The sequence below is a fragment of the Sminthopsis crassicaudata genome, chromosome 4 (genome assembly GCF_048593235.1).
Source record: "Sminthopsis crassicaudata isolate SCR6 chromosome 4, ASM4859323v1, whole genome shotgun sequence".
NCBI lineage: Eukaryota > Metazoa > Chordata > Mammalia > Dasyuromorphia > Dasyuridae > Sminthopsis > Sminthopsis crassicaudata.
Window position 1 is genome coordinate 198,557,064 of NC_133620.1, and position 14,290 is coordinate 198,571,353.

Genomic DNA, 14,290 nt, shown 5'->3' on the forward strand with positions numbered 1-14,290 from the left:
AGAGTCCTAAATTCCATCTATCAAGGTAGAACATGGTACCTGTGTTCAGGAGCAATGTAGAGGGGGGATCAGGCTTATTTGTTTAGTATAACAGTGGGAAGATGAGGAACAAAGGGTAAAAGTTTCCAAGATGTCAATTTAGGCTCAATTTTGAGCAAAACTTTGTATCGGTAGAATGTGTTGCCTTTGGAGGTGATGAAGTAGGGTCCCTTAGGGCCCTCAACTCCTATGATTCCAATCTATAAGTTTTACTTATCAAATCTTTTTAAGTAATAATGGGAGACTGGTACAAATCTCTCATCTGGTTACTGAAGAAAATTTTTCAACCTGCCTGTAGGCCATATAGCCCAGATATCTAAGACTAAAGAGGGAGAGAAATGACTAAGCAATTTTATTCCAAGATGGTAATAAAAGAAGGTTAAGAGATGATTCACTGCAAACCCAAGGATCTTGAACTACACATAGTAGGCACTCAGGAAATATATACTGAATGGAAATAGCATCAAGATTCTTAATTTTCAAAGGCTCTGTGCTTTCTTAATTATGAGTCCAAGAGAATTCTAATGTCAAAAAAAATGGCTTTATTATACAAATTAATCATAGTTCAGTTTTCACTAAGTTTGGAAAACGTTGCTGTAATTGACTTACCAAGCCCGTCTGTACCTGGCAAGGTGTGGGACAGGGTAAACAGAAAGTTCATGTGCTTTTGTTTCTGTGTACTTGATTTAAATTCTCAAGCGTATCTCGGGCAAATTTGTGAGAGAAAACAATCCACCGAGGGAAAAAAAAAAGTCATGACACTTTAATTTGCTAAACGAATCTTAAAACATGCTAAAAAAAAAAAAAACCTCATTTCCTCCTTCGGGTCTAACTGCACGCTGGCCTGTCACTTTCTTAAATTCAAATTTAAGTCATTGAACTAAAATGTAAATTCCTTTCACTGTCCCCAAGTGTAGCTCAATCCCTTCACCTCATCCCCAACACCCACAACAATCCCATTCACACAGCAGGGCACTTCCGTGAGCAGCAGAAGGCTAGCTCAATTGTGCAGTTACTTACAGATTAATTTTAGTGGTTACAGTTGCTCGGGCAGCACCCAAGTGGTTTCTGTGTTTGCAGTTGTCAGGGTCAGAGCTGGCTGGCAATCTCGTTAGCTCGCCTCTGTTTCTGCCCCCCTCGGCTCTGCCATCCAAGTGGTTGAGGAAAGAGCTTCTCTTGTGCTCAGGGCGGATTTCGGGCAGCAACGTGCTGCTCTTTACGGGGAGCTCGCGAGGAATAACCTTGGCTGCCACCGCCCCTTCCTCCCCGTTCTCATTACCCAGTCCAGCGGCGGCCGCTGCCTTTTCTCCAGCTGCGGGCGCTGACTTTTCTCCTGCTGAGGGTGCCTTGGATGTATTAGCGGAATTCCCGTCGGGGGCCGCCCCGGATTGCTTTTTAGGAGGAGAATCTTTGCCTTGATTTTTGGAGCCGCCAGGAGGTGAGAGGGGGCTAGCTTCAGGCAGACGGCTTCTGCTCTTCCTTTTGGTAGGGGAAGTGGAGGGGAGCTGGGGCTGCCTGCCTTTGTCCGAGTCTCCTTTCGCGTGTCCTTTCAGGTGTGCAGCCCCTGCCTTGGACTCCGAGTTGCTAGATCCCAAAGCGCTCCTTTCAGGTAAAGCCGCAGCAGCTGCTCCTGCTGCTCCAGCTCCTGCCTGCGGCGATTTTACTTTCTTCTCCCCAGAGACTTTTTCTGCCGCTGCAGCGGGTGAGGCATCCTCAGCAAATACGGAGTCTTCACTTATAACAGTCTCAACCGGAACTTTATCTCCGTTGAGTGCGTCAGTCGATTTCTGAGATTTTCTCCTCCTCCCTGACCTTCTGCCATTAGACCGCTTTTCCATCTCCTCAGAATCACTGCAATCTTCTTCCGCTAGAGAAACAACCACTGGTTCATCCACGGGGGACACCTCCTCCGTCTTCCTCAGATAAATATCCAAAGTTAAAACTTTAGCTGGGTGTGCTCGCTCGTTGGTTTTGGAATCTGAAGCACATGGCACAGCCTTTGAGATTGCATGCGAAAACTCAGGTTTACTGTCTCTGCTCTCAATCTGCAAATTACTTAGGCAATTTCCACCCAGCTCTTTTGGTAAGCTGGTTAAAATGAACGAGTTTTCAGGTGGATGGTTGTTTGAGTCTTCTGGAGAGCCATTGGCTAGACACCTTTTATCCTCCTCGCTTGAGTGACTACTGCCTGAAAGTTTCTCCAAACTGGGAGCAAGGATCTCTGAGTTCTCTTGCCTAGAGGAAAATTCTGGATTGGAAGGCAGGTCCTTGGCAGTAGCTGTGGGATCTGGGAAAGTGTCTCTTTCTTGCTCTGAAGGTTCTAATTTGGATGAATCACTTTCATCACAGAGTTGTACAGCCACTGTTTCACTGTTGCTCAAGCAAGATGACAGCTCAGCATCAAGAGAGTTTGTTTGGCTCTGGTCCTCTGCATGGTCATTCCCTGGCTCATGTGTTTTTTCTGTAGATGAGCTCTCTACAGATCCATCTGGATTTTTTGATTGAATGCCAGATTTATTTTTTTCCTTCTCTTTTTCTGACAGCTTAGAAGGGGAAACTAATTTAGGAGCTGAATTTGTAGAACCCTCAGATCCATTCCTGGTATTCCGCCTTCTCCCAGCAGTGAATAGGTTTCCAAGTTTCCCCAAAACTGGTTTCCTCTTATTCTCTTCTGGTGGTTGTGCTCTGGACTGAAAAAGACACACAGAGAGAAATTAACCTCAGGATTATCCCTTTTTTACTCCATTCATTCCCTGATAGCATCACCTAAAACCAAAAGATTTATTAAAATACAGTAATCTCCTCTAGAAAAATGTAATACCTGTACTTTATCCTAAATCTGCCTCATCACACCACAAGTGAGAACCATTTCACAAATATGTATTCTTTAATATTTCTTAAACTTTTGAAAATCTAATGTGAGTATAATTTGTATAGTTCCACACATGCTATGTTCACTTCTTTTCTGCTTTTATTTTCCTCTGGTAATTTTTCCCTTTTGTTCTGATTTTTCTCTCCTAACATGATTTATAAAGAAAGGTGTGTGAAGTAAAATAAAATAAGAAAAAAATCTGTACACTTCCCAATCATTTTTGTAAAGAAAAAATATTACATTAACTTATCTAAAACAATATAATCTAAATATCATCTTAGTGGATTTTCAAGGTAGAAATAGGGGGTTAAATATATTCGGTTACTTGCTGTCTAGGGAAAAGTGTGAGGGCAAGGAAGAGAAAAAATTTGGAACACAGGGCCTTTTGGGAGTGAATGTTAAATTACCTAAGCATGTTTAGAAAACAAAAAGCTTTAATAATAAAAAAGAAAAAAAGAGGGATAAGTGTACTGTATGGTCTTCTACCTGGGTAATAGAGAGGAGTCATTTTAATTTAGTGACCTGTAATTTAGAAGATAAAAACTCTGGAAATAACCACCTGGCCTCCACCCGACCTATAAACTTAGAACTTCTTATACTGTTAACTACTAGCTAAAAAACCAAATGCAATCTCTCTCCCAAGAACTGGGCCAAACAATCCTAACCAAAAGCAAGCGTTCACTTCAAATATTAGCTTTCATGATGCACCAACTTATTTTACTGAGGCCTGAAAGCAAGCACAAATTAGCTCTGTAAATTTTTCCTCACACGCCCACAACTGCCCTCCTGGAAGTGGGCAAAAGGACTAGAGAAAAAGCTGGCAGGAAAAGTTCGCCTGTGCCCAGGGGCTAGCAGTCCTCAATTCTACATTCCTTCTCTAGGACTGATAAGGAAGGGCAGGGGCTTAGCTGCATCCCTAAAGGTGTTCCTTTAGGGGGGGAGGAATGAGTCACCTGGTCCCAGCCTCAAACTGGGAGACAAATAGGGTCCAAGAGTGGCAGAAGGCCAAAAAGCAGAACACCCCCCCAAAAAAAAATTAAAAAAAAAAAAAAAACCTCACCCAAGGAAGGGAGGGGCTGAATCGAGAAGAGAATGTGCACTTAGGGCAAATGCAGGCTGCAGCACGTGTGCAGACTGAAAGAAACCTGAGCCTGAGCAGCCTGCAGCACAACGGTCGCAAACTGCTGGCGAGTCGAGAAGGGAGGAGAAGAGGGTGGAGAGGGTGCAGGTGGGGCGGGATCCCTGGAAGCCAGGTGGTTTTAAATAAATAGTCTCCGATCAGACAGTTTGCAGCTTCCTAGATGGCGGCAAAGCCACCCGAAAACAGAGGAAAGGTGGGGCGGGGCCAGGAGGGGAGCAAAGGATGAAGATGCAGAAACAGATCTATCTCCTTCTGAAGTGGTGTGCTCGCCCCTCCTAGGGGAAAACTCATAGACTTTAGGCTGAAAACTGGGACTAAAGGAGTAAGAGAAGGCTGTCGTGTTAGATTTAGCTTGGCCAGCAATGGGCTATCCCCAAAGTAAATACTATCAACCTGCTTCTTTTTTTTTTCCTTTCCTCCTTCCCCTCTACCCCAAACCACTCCTACCCCCCCTTTCTGGTGGAGGTCTGCGAACAATACAGACGTCCTTCACCTCCAGGTTAAATTTCCGAGGTTTCTGCACCCTTAAGTCTTAGATTAGATACTTCTTAATTTTTTTTTCTACTTGAGGAAGCCTACTTTTAAAAAAATAATAATAACTTTATTTTCCAAAATACATGCAAAGATAGTTTTCAACATTCACTCTTGCAAAACCTTGCACACCTTTAGCTCTGAATGGAGAAACAGCCAAACGGAGAACAAGCTAAAGAAGAAACCAATACTAGAGTTGATTACATTCATCCTCAGTTATATGTGGCTAAATACAATTAAACTGAAATCATTTCATTAAGTGCCTACTATACATTTAGGAATCAGGGATATAAATGAATGGGGTCCCTACCTTCATGGAGCTTACATTCTAGTTGGGAGGAAAAACACATATACAGGTAATTTACAAAATATATGCAAAAAAAATTAAACGCAATTTGGGAGAAGGGGGAAGTCAGGCAATTGGAGAAATAAATAGGAGGTGGTGTTTGAACTGAACCCTGAACGCAGAGGAAACTGGGAAAAGGGCATGCCAAAAAGCAGAGTGGAGGAAGAAGTGTATTCTAGGAACTGGGTTTTAATGTGGGGGAAGAGGTGGAGAGATGAAACAGGGAGATTAAGAACAATAGGAGTTGTTCCTTATCTTTCCATTCCCTAAAGTTTAATATAGTGTCTGACATAAAAGGGAAAATGGGGGGGAGGGGGAGAAGAATTCTGTATTGGAAATCAGAGCACCTGCAGCCAAATCCTAGCTCTACCAATGTTATCTGTGTGATCTTGGACATGTCCCTTAATTTCTCTGATCCTGACTTTTTGTTGTTGTTGTTTTTGCAATAAAATACAGAATTTTGACAAGATGGCCAAAGATTTTTCCAGCTATAAAAAATTATGGTTTTACATTAGCCTGAATAGTGAAGTTTTTAATTTACCTCCCTCCTCTCCAATTTTTAAATTTTTTTCCCTATAGTTAATAAAAGCAATTCAAAAAGTTACCACTCCAATTTGTCAAGTCAAAAGGCATGTTTAAATGCCTATATGCCAGCCCCTGTATTTAAATGCTGGGGATAAAGAGAAAGGAAAAAAAAATTTAGTCTTTATTCTTAACTCACTGGCTAATGGGGGTAAAAATCATGGAACCAACTTGTACAAACAAAATTGTTGTTTTTGTTTAGCAGTTTTTCAGTCAGGTACTACTGTCCATGATCCCAGCTAGCATTTTCTTGGCAAAGATTTGGTAATCCAAAGTAATCCCAATATAGCCTGAATAGAAAACAAAAACAAAAACAAAAAAAGAAAGAAAAGAAAAGTGAAAGGTACTATGTACAAAATAATAGCAATTTTGAGGGATAACTGGTACAAATGGCCTTGCTATTCTCAGCAATGTGATGATTTAACACTGTTAACTTAAGATGAAAAATGCTATCCATACTCAGAAAAAGAACTGATTGTGTCTGAATACAGATTGAAGCACACTCTTTATTTTATTTTGCTTTATTTTGAGGGTTGTTTCTTTGGAGGGGGGAAATCTATGTTTTCTTTCACAATATGACTTTTATGGAAATGTTTTGTATAAATTCAAATGTAACTTCTTAAGGGTGAGGAGGATGGAGAGAATCTGGAACTCAAAGTTACAGAAACAAATGTAAAAAAAAATTTATTTAACATGTAACTGTAGAAAATAAAAATATTAAATAAAAAAAATTTTTTTAAAAAAGGATGACCCCAAGCTTGCAGACTTCAGTGAACTGAAAGGATGATGGTATCCTCAATAAGACAGGAAAATTAAGAGAAAGTGTAGGTTATTTTTTAAAAATTGGTTTCCATTTTTTAAATTATGAATTGGATTAACATCAGAAAGAACAAACATTTCCACAAAAAAATGATTGTCTATATGAAAGGATCATCTATAAACCTGTGAATCTAGTATATAAAGTTTTATATATATATGTTTCTTTTTCTTTTTCTTTCTTTTTTTGCTGAGGCAATTGGGGTTAAGTGACTTGCTCAGGGTCACCACAGGAAGTGTTAAGTGTCTGAGACCAGATTTAAACTCGGGTCCTCCTGACTTCAAGTCTGGTGCTCTATCCACTGCACCACCTACCTGCCCCAAGTTTTATATTTTTAGAGATAAAATTTAACACAGGAGGACTAACATTACCCTTTTTGTCTGTGTCCCCATTTATAAGGCATATGCAGTTCTGGGGGGGGGGAATGAACACTGTTTTGAATATGTAAAATTTGAGATACCCATGAAGATGTCTATCAGGAAATTGGTAATGTGGAATAGGAGAACTGGATCTCAGCCTAGGGTGAAGATTATATGATTATATTCATAGTTTTTGTAATTATCCACATAGAGATTATAGTTTGAAAATATGATGACTGAGATCACCTGAGAAAATATTGAAAGAGTTGAGAGGACAAGGACTGAGATATGGATAATAATCTTTCAATGAAGACTAAGGAATAAAGTTTGGAAAGAATAGAAAGAACAAGAAATAGAAATAAAAGAAAATGATTCAAGATAATATTTGGATATATGTGTAACAAAAAAAATGGGGACCCTTGTTGCAAAACCAGGAAGATAAATTTTCAATAAAAAAATCAGGAATATTTATTAAAACTAGAGAATAACTCTACTTTCCAAATATGAGTTCTAAAAAAGAAAGCAGTAATGTATTATATCAAATTAGAAATTATAATAGAAATGGATACTCTTCTCAAGTCATTTTTTAACAATCATTCCAGTACTTGATTACAATATACAAATAGAAATTAGTTTTTTTTAAATTTTATATCATTTTAGGAAAAAAATGTATGTCAAAATATCCAGTTTATTAAAACATAAATTCAGATCCTTACTGCAAAATATTATATGAATATTTAGGCATTATTAGATGCACATATCTGTGAAGGATCTGGGAAAATAAATTTAAAATTATATTAAATAAGGTAATAATTATATTAAAAATCAGCTGGCTGTATCAAAGCAAAAAAAAAAAAAAAAGAAAATTGGCATGTGAAGATTAAATTAAGAAAACTCTCAGAAATTACTTATGCCAAAATACATGACAACAATATGGATTGTAGATGAAATGATTAAATATTTACAAAACCACTCTTTAAATCAGAATAAAAGAATAGAGAATTCAAATAACCCAACTTAAGGAAAAGAAGTGGAGCAGACAAAAAAGCACCTCTTAAAATAAAAAGTCCATCTGCATCAGATGCTTTTAGAGGAAGGGAGACATTTTTTCCCTTTTCTTTTTTATCTCTAAGGTCTACTTATCAAAGGGAACTGCCCTCTAATTTTGTCAAGGTTATCAAAGGGGATTGCCCACTATGGTTTTTATCAAGAGCCATCCATTTTTCCATTTTCCCTTTCACATTGTCTTCCCTCATAAGTCCAAGTATCTCTTGATGAAGTGTTTGTCTTTGGTCTAAAAGAGTTGGACAAATGATCATCCTTTTCAAGTTAATAACCTGTTGACGTTGCTAATAAAATAATTAAATTGTCGCCTCCCCCGAAAAATTTTTTAAAAAATAAATAAAAAGTCCATGACTAAATAATGTACAAGTAAAGACTGATTAATTACAATACTGCATAGGTTATTTGTAAAAAAAAAAGAAAAAAGAAATATTATTAAACTTGTACAATATAAAATATGGTCATAACACTCAAAACAGGGAGAGGTAAAATATCAATATCAAACCAATATCCCTAATAGACATATTAAATATTTTATTAATTTTTGCAATATTTATAATTCATTTTTATTTAAATTTTATATCAATATTCATTAGGGATATAAACCTGGAAGTATCAGATTTTAAACTATAGTAAAGTAGTAATAATCAAAACTATTTTTTACTGGGTTAAGAAATACAAAAGATGCTTAGTGGAACAGATTGAGAACACAATACACAAAAGCAATCAAGCATAATCACATTATATTTGATAAACCCAATCATCCTAACTTGGTCCTACTAATCAACAAAAACTGCTAAGAAAACTATAAATCAGTCTGGAAGAAATTAGAATTAGAATACCATTTCCCACTATATTTATTTGAAGATAAACTACAAATAGATAATATGACTTAAATAAAAAAGTTAACATCAGAGCAATTCTATTTATAGCAAAGAACTAGGAGAAAGGAAAAAGGGTTATTGAAGAATTTTTTAATGCATAGAAGCAAATAGTAGGAAGTTCATAAGAAAATAAGACAATTTTAAAAGTAACATTTATTATATATCATTATTTGATAAATATAATATAAATATTATGAATAATAAAAATATTATATTTTTTAAAAGAAAAAGCAAGCTGGATGTAACAGTATTGTGATTTCAAATATAATCCTCATTATTTGTTTTGCTTTGTGTAGGAAAATACTCATTTCATTTGGTGTTAAGTTCAGATTTAAAAAAAAAAAACTTTTAAAAAAAGGCAATAAAAAGGAAGTGAAAAGCATTTACATCTGGTATATTTTATAGTCACGCCAATATAACTGTATCCAGTAACTGCTTCAATTTAATATTTTGTAAAGGTTTAACCCATGTAACTTTAGGGCTTATTCCAAGTTAAAATTAGCTCATCTACATTTGAGATCTTCAAGCTTAGAATCATCCTAAAAACTCAACCTTACTGACTCAAGAGCTTAAATAATTTTGTTGAAGAATCATACTATAGGTTTTATTGATGATAAAGTTACATTTCATTTTTTTCTACTAGCTCATAAGCTTTTTTTTTAAACCTACTTACTTAATACTCAGTAAACCAAGCCCTTGTCAACAAAAGAAAAATAGGAAATAAACGTACTGATTTAAAGATGGTTGGGGAAAAAAAAGGAAAAATTCCAAGTTCTTTTATTTTTCCTATTAATGATGTTGCAATCCATTTACAGGAATGTGGTTTAAAAAACTGATGATCAATAGTATGTTCCAAACTAAGCACATTCATCCTTTTTATCTGTGCCTGTAGTAGCTAAATACATAGAATTCGTTGTTCTTTGTGGTAAAGATATATGTACATGTATGTGTATACAAGAGTATATATATGAATATCTGTATGTGTGCGCATATATATATATAGTAGGTCTGTGTATATACATATACATATGTATATATATATAGTATTCAACAAAATATCCAATTAGAATTCAATGAGGACAAGCAGAAAAAGAAAGGAAGAAAGAAGAAAAGAAGAAACACAAAGAAAGATATAGAGAAATTGAATTATTCTGGTCTAAATTTTTTGTGTGTATTGTCATCCATTTATACATCAATTATGGCCATCAGCATTTAGAAGAATCTCTTCAACATACATTGTACTGAAGCATATTACTGGGATAATTCTGATTTTCCTCCTCTTTGCCTGAAATACTCTTCCCACAAGTGTGTGCATCTATATGTACTTTCCTAAATTATAGCATTTCAGGGCTGAAAAAGATAAAAGTAGCCATAAAATTTTACATAAAAGAAATATCAGTTTTTTCTTGTTTTCTTTCTTTGTCTTTCTCTGTTTTTGTCTTTCTTTATACCTCTCTCTCTCTCTCTCTCTCTCTCTCTCTCTCTCTCTCTCTCTCTCTCTCTCTCTCTCTCTCTCTCTCTCTCTCTCCCGATATATAGATTATACACATATGTGTATATACACATTTATGTATATGCTATGTTTCCCATTAGAATGTAAGTTCCTTGAGGTCAGGGATTGCTTCACTTTGTGTTTCTTATACCCAGCACTTAGCACAATGCCTTTTACAAAGGAGAAGATTAATAATTAGTTACTCATTAATTGAACATCTTATTTTCATTTAGCCCTCTAACAATTCACTAAAAATCATTTCCATTCCTGTCATATCTGGTGGCACAGAATTTTACCTTCAGTGATATTAGATTAGTTATATTCTAGGGCTCAGCTATAAATAACCTTGTCTAATTTTAATGAGTCTTGTTCAAAAAGCTGAAACTTGAGCTTTTACAATCATCTATAAGTTTGGACACCACTATTACATTCTATTACTCTAACTTTTGGCCCTTTGGGAACTGGAGCAACTTCTCCTTTTTAGTGGTTCCTTAGGTTATTCTCTAAAGTACTTTTATTTTTCTTATTTCCAGCTAGTTCAAAAAATCCCAGAGCTCAGGTAACATCTTTGTATTTCCCACATTCAGTACAGATTCCTGTGTTATGCTTTACTCTCTGACCTTTTCTACTTCTTTGTCAATTCTCTCTTTTTCTCCTTTGAATGGAAACTCTGGTCTGGACTACCATTTTACTACATGGCTGAGATCATGCTTACTTCACTCTTAGTTCCATTTCTCGCTCTGAATTTTTCTATCTCCTCAGAAGCCATCATCCCACTGGGGTATCATTCCCTACTTCTCTCCATCTCAATCTTCTCCCTTTTATATTTTTCCTCTTTTCCTATTAGCATATAAGCATCATGAATGTAGGAATTTTTTTCTTATATTTGTATTCCCAGTGCTTAGAACAATGCCTGGAATATCCTAAGTGCTTAATAAATACTTTATATTTTTTTCTACTTATATTTTCCCATTAGTAAGTTCTAACTAAACATTGAAAGTCTCAAGACACCTCCACTAAGAGTTCCATAGGGCTTTTGGATGAAATTAATTTTTTAAATGGTATTACACTATTTAAGATCATCCAAAGCAACCTAGAAGAGGTGTCTGAAATTTAGGAATGCAAAACAATGCTACATCCCATTAATCTGTTTGGAGTTGGATACTTCTCCCTGCCAACCTCCCAAATGGCATGTTGGCTTTACCAATTATCTTTTTTCTATTTTTCAGCCCCTTAGTACAAAATGAAAATCCATTTCAAGAATAATAGAACAGAATCCAGTGACAGTTTTTAAACTCTTTACTGCCAAATAAAACTCAAGGTTGTAATGAAGCATATTTCTGGTATAATATCTATTTTCTTTCTTGTTGCTTAATTTAAGATATACTTTAGTTTTGTATTTTATCCAGTTAAAGAAGAAAAACAAGGAAGAATGAGTCAGAGAAAGATATGTGGCAGTCTGATCCTTTCCCCTTAGTGGGAGGAGGAGTTGGGGACGTTAAATAGAAAAAAGAGAGAATAACTGATTTATCCACAGGATAAATCCAAGAGGAATTATTCCTTTGTAACTCCGTTATTCTTGACTAGAATAGTTATTCAAAGAGACTTGGAATCATCTGAGCTTGGATTGGTCCATTTGTAAAGGATGCCAACTACCTTTGTGTACTTCCAAGTATAAAAGCAAGACTTAGTATAAGTTTCAGGGCACCAGACACCACTCAAAGTCAGTCTCCAGTCCTGGCAGAGCTGAACAAGCTCCTAGTTAGACCCTGGCAAGCCATAAAGCTGGACAAAAGGGATGTAGGGGGCCATCTCCCTGTTTGGCACATGTCCTTGCTGTATCCATGATATAAATTTTAAGAAGGTTACATTCCTAAAAATGTGAAGCTTCTTTTTCTTAAATCCAGAATCCAATAGATATAACAGAAAAAAGAGAGGTAGAAAAAAACAGACACAAAAGAAAGACAATAAAGATGTTAAACTATTCTGGTTTAGCATCTCCTGGGTGATACCACATATCTGTGCTTCAAGAATGAGGCCATCAGCATTCTGAAGAACCTCTCTAGCTTAAAACACTTGCAGTAACACTGGTGTAGGAGTGAATTTCAATTCTTGTTCCTACTTTATAATTAAATGTTAAAGATAACTGCAGAAGGTTAACCAAATGAAACCATGCCTATTATGTCATTTACTTCCCTGCTTGATTTATGTGGTGTGGAAAATAAGACACCATCAACAGACAGCAATAGTGCGATGGATACAGTGCTAGACTTGGGAGTCTCCAGGCTTGGATTTAAATCTCAGTTCTACCATTTACTAACTGTGGAAACTCATTTAACCTCTCTGAGTCTCAGTTCTCTAGTCTACAAAGAAAGGAAGTTGGACTGTATGACCTGTAAAGTCTCATTCTCATTCTAAACCATTGCTCTTATGAAATATATTACTAGTCAGCCCTCCTTGGGGTCTTTTTCTCTGCAATAAATGAATGGAAACCTATTCTACTGAAGGACACTGGAAGGAATGGGGGTGAGTAGGGGAAGGGCAGAGATTAAGAGTCATTTATCTATGTAAAAAAACCCAAATGTATGATTTATTTTTCCAAGAAGGAAATAATTTTTAACATTCCCTCTACCTCTGAAATATCAAGATTGCACATACAGTGGGGTTTTTTTGGTTTTTTTCAGAGAATCTAATTTTTTGCTCATATAGTTTTAAAATTAAAAACAAGCAAATTTAATTTCTATTCAGGAAATAGTATAACAAAAGCAACATTTTCAATTCCACATCAAGGAAAAAGAAGCACCAATTTGAAGTGAAAAGAAACAAAAATGAACCAGGGAGAGAGGGCAAATATAAGGAAAAATGGACATAATGGGGGCCATGCAAGAGCAAAGCAAGAGAGGCTTGGATGCAAAAGTGAGAAACAGATATAAGAAAATGGATTCAGAGCACTATACAATGGAGAGTTGGACAAAGTGGAAATGTCTGAGACAGAGATGGGGTGACATAGCTGTCTTCAAAAATTTGAAAGGTTGCTTCAAAATATTAGGCAGTTGAGTGGAACAGTTGGTAGAGACCTGGATCTGGAGTCAAGAAGCCCTGAGTTCCAATTCAGCCTCGGACATTTACTAACTGTGTGATCCTGAGCAAGTCACTTTATTTTCATCTATCCCTGTTCCTTCAACTTCAATTCAAAATGGGAAGACTAATAGCACCTATCTCCTAAGGTTATTAGGAAGATCAAATGAGATAATATCTGGAAAAAAAAACTTAGCACTGTGCTTGACACATAGTAGGCACTTTATAAATGCTTCTTTTGCTTTTCATATTCACAAGTGACTCAGTCAGTATGCAAAGTATCTTTTTTGTACTCTCTTAACATCAAAAGATTTTTAATGGAGTACTTGGGCAGTTCATCCATTACTCCTCAGTCTTGCTACAGGACGAATCCATCTCCTTTTTAGATAATATATACTTTGATGGCAGCCTTTACTCCACTTTTACTATTTCATTTGTGCTTATAATGTATTGCAGTCTGTTCTCTTTTATCATATGCCTTTCAATTGTTTTAAGCATGATTCTCAATTTCAATTTTTTGGTCTTGATAATTGTATACATTATGTATGCATATTTAATGACTGGTTTCAAATCAATAATAATCCAGTTTCTAGTTTCACAATTGAGTGTGATCATTCTCTGATGTTTTTCTATGTAAGTAAAGCTACCTATATCAGTTGAACACATTGTACAACATGACTATAAGACAGTAAAGCAGTGTACACTGTATTAGCTGATCTGCCATTTTTTTTTAATTTGAAGAACCCCTTGGATGGTTTTAGGAAACCTGTAGTTTTCACAAATGGCAGTTTAAGGAATCTGCCTCAGTCCACTTTTTTTTTTAAAGTAGGTATAGTAGGATCAAAAGAATAATATACACAATATCAGCCACATAGTTTTCTCACAGATGAAATTCTAAGTCCACATCAACTATCTTCTCTCAAAACAACATAAAACCAAATGTTTTATAATATAATGTGTCTCCTAATTCTTTTCTTCTACAATGATAGAGATATGCACGGATCCAAATTGATTTAAGCTTTATGTCCAATTTAATCATTGGGCATAATCTCATTTAAAAGATTAAATGAGATTTTTTTGTGATGTG

At 35.9% G+C, this 14,290-nt stretch overlaps 1 protein-coding gene and 1 long non-coding RNA gene across 3 annotated transcripts in view; one reads left to right on the forward strand and one right to left on the reverse strand.

The window, feature by feature from the left end:
• Positions 1–14,290, reverse strand: part of CRYBG1 (crystallin beta-gamma domain containing 1) — a 252,229-nt gene that overhangs the window by 74,776 nt on the left and 163,163 nt on the right. For both annotated transcript variants that reach the window (XM_074310169.1, XM_074310170.1), the window contains one exon: positions 1,060–2,729. In XM_074310169.1, the coding sequence (XP_074166270.1) occupies positions 1,060–2,729 (1,670 nt within the window). The remainder of the gene's footprint in view (positions 1–1,059; positions 2,730–14,290) is intronic.
• On the forward strand, positions 1,340–3,112 carry LOC141566112 (uncharacterized). Its single transcript, XR_012489237.1, has 2 exons — positions 1,340–1,477; positions 1,593–3,112. It is a non-coding gene; the product is annotated as an uncharacterized LOC141566112 (long non-coding RNA).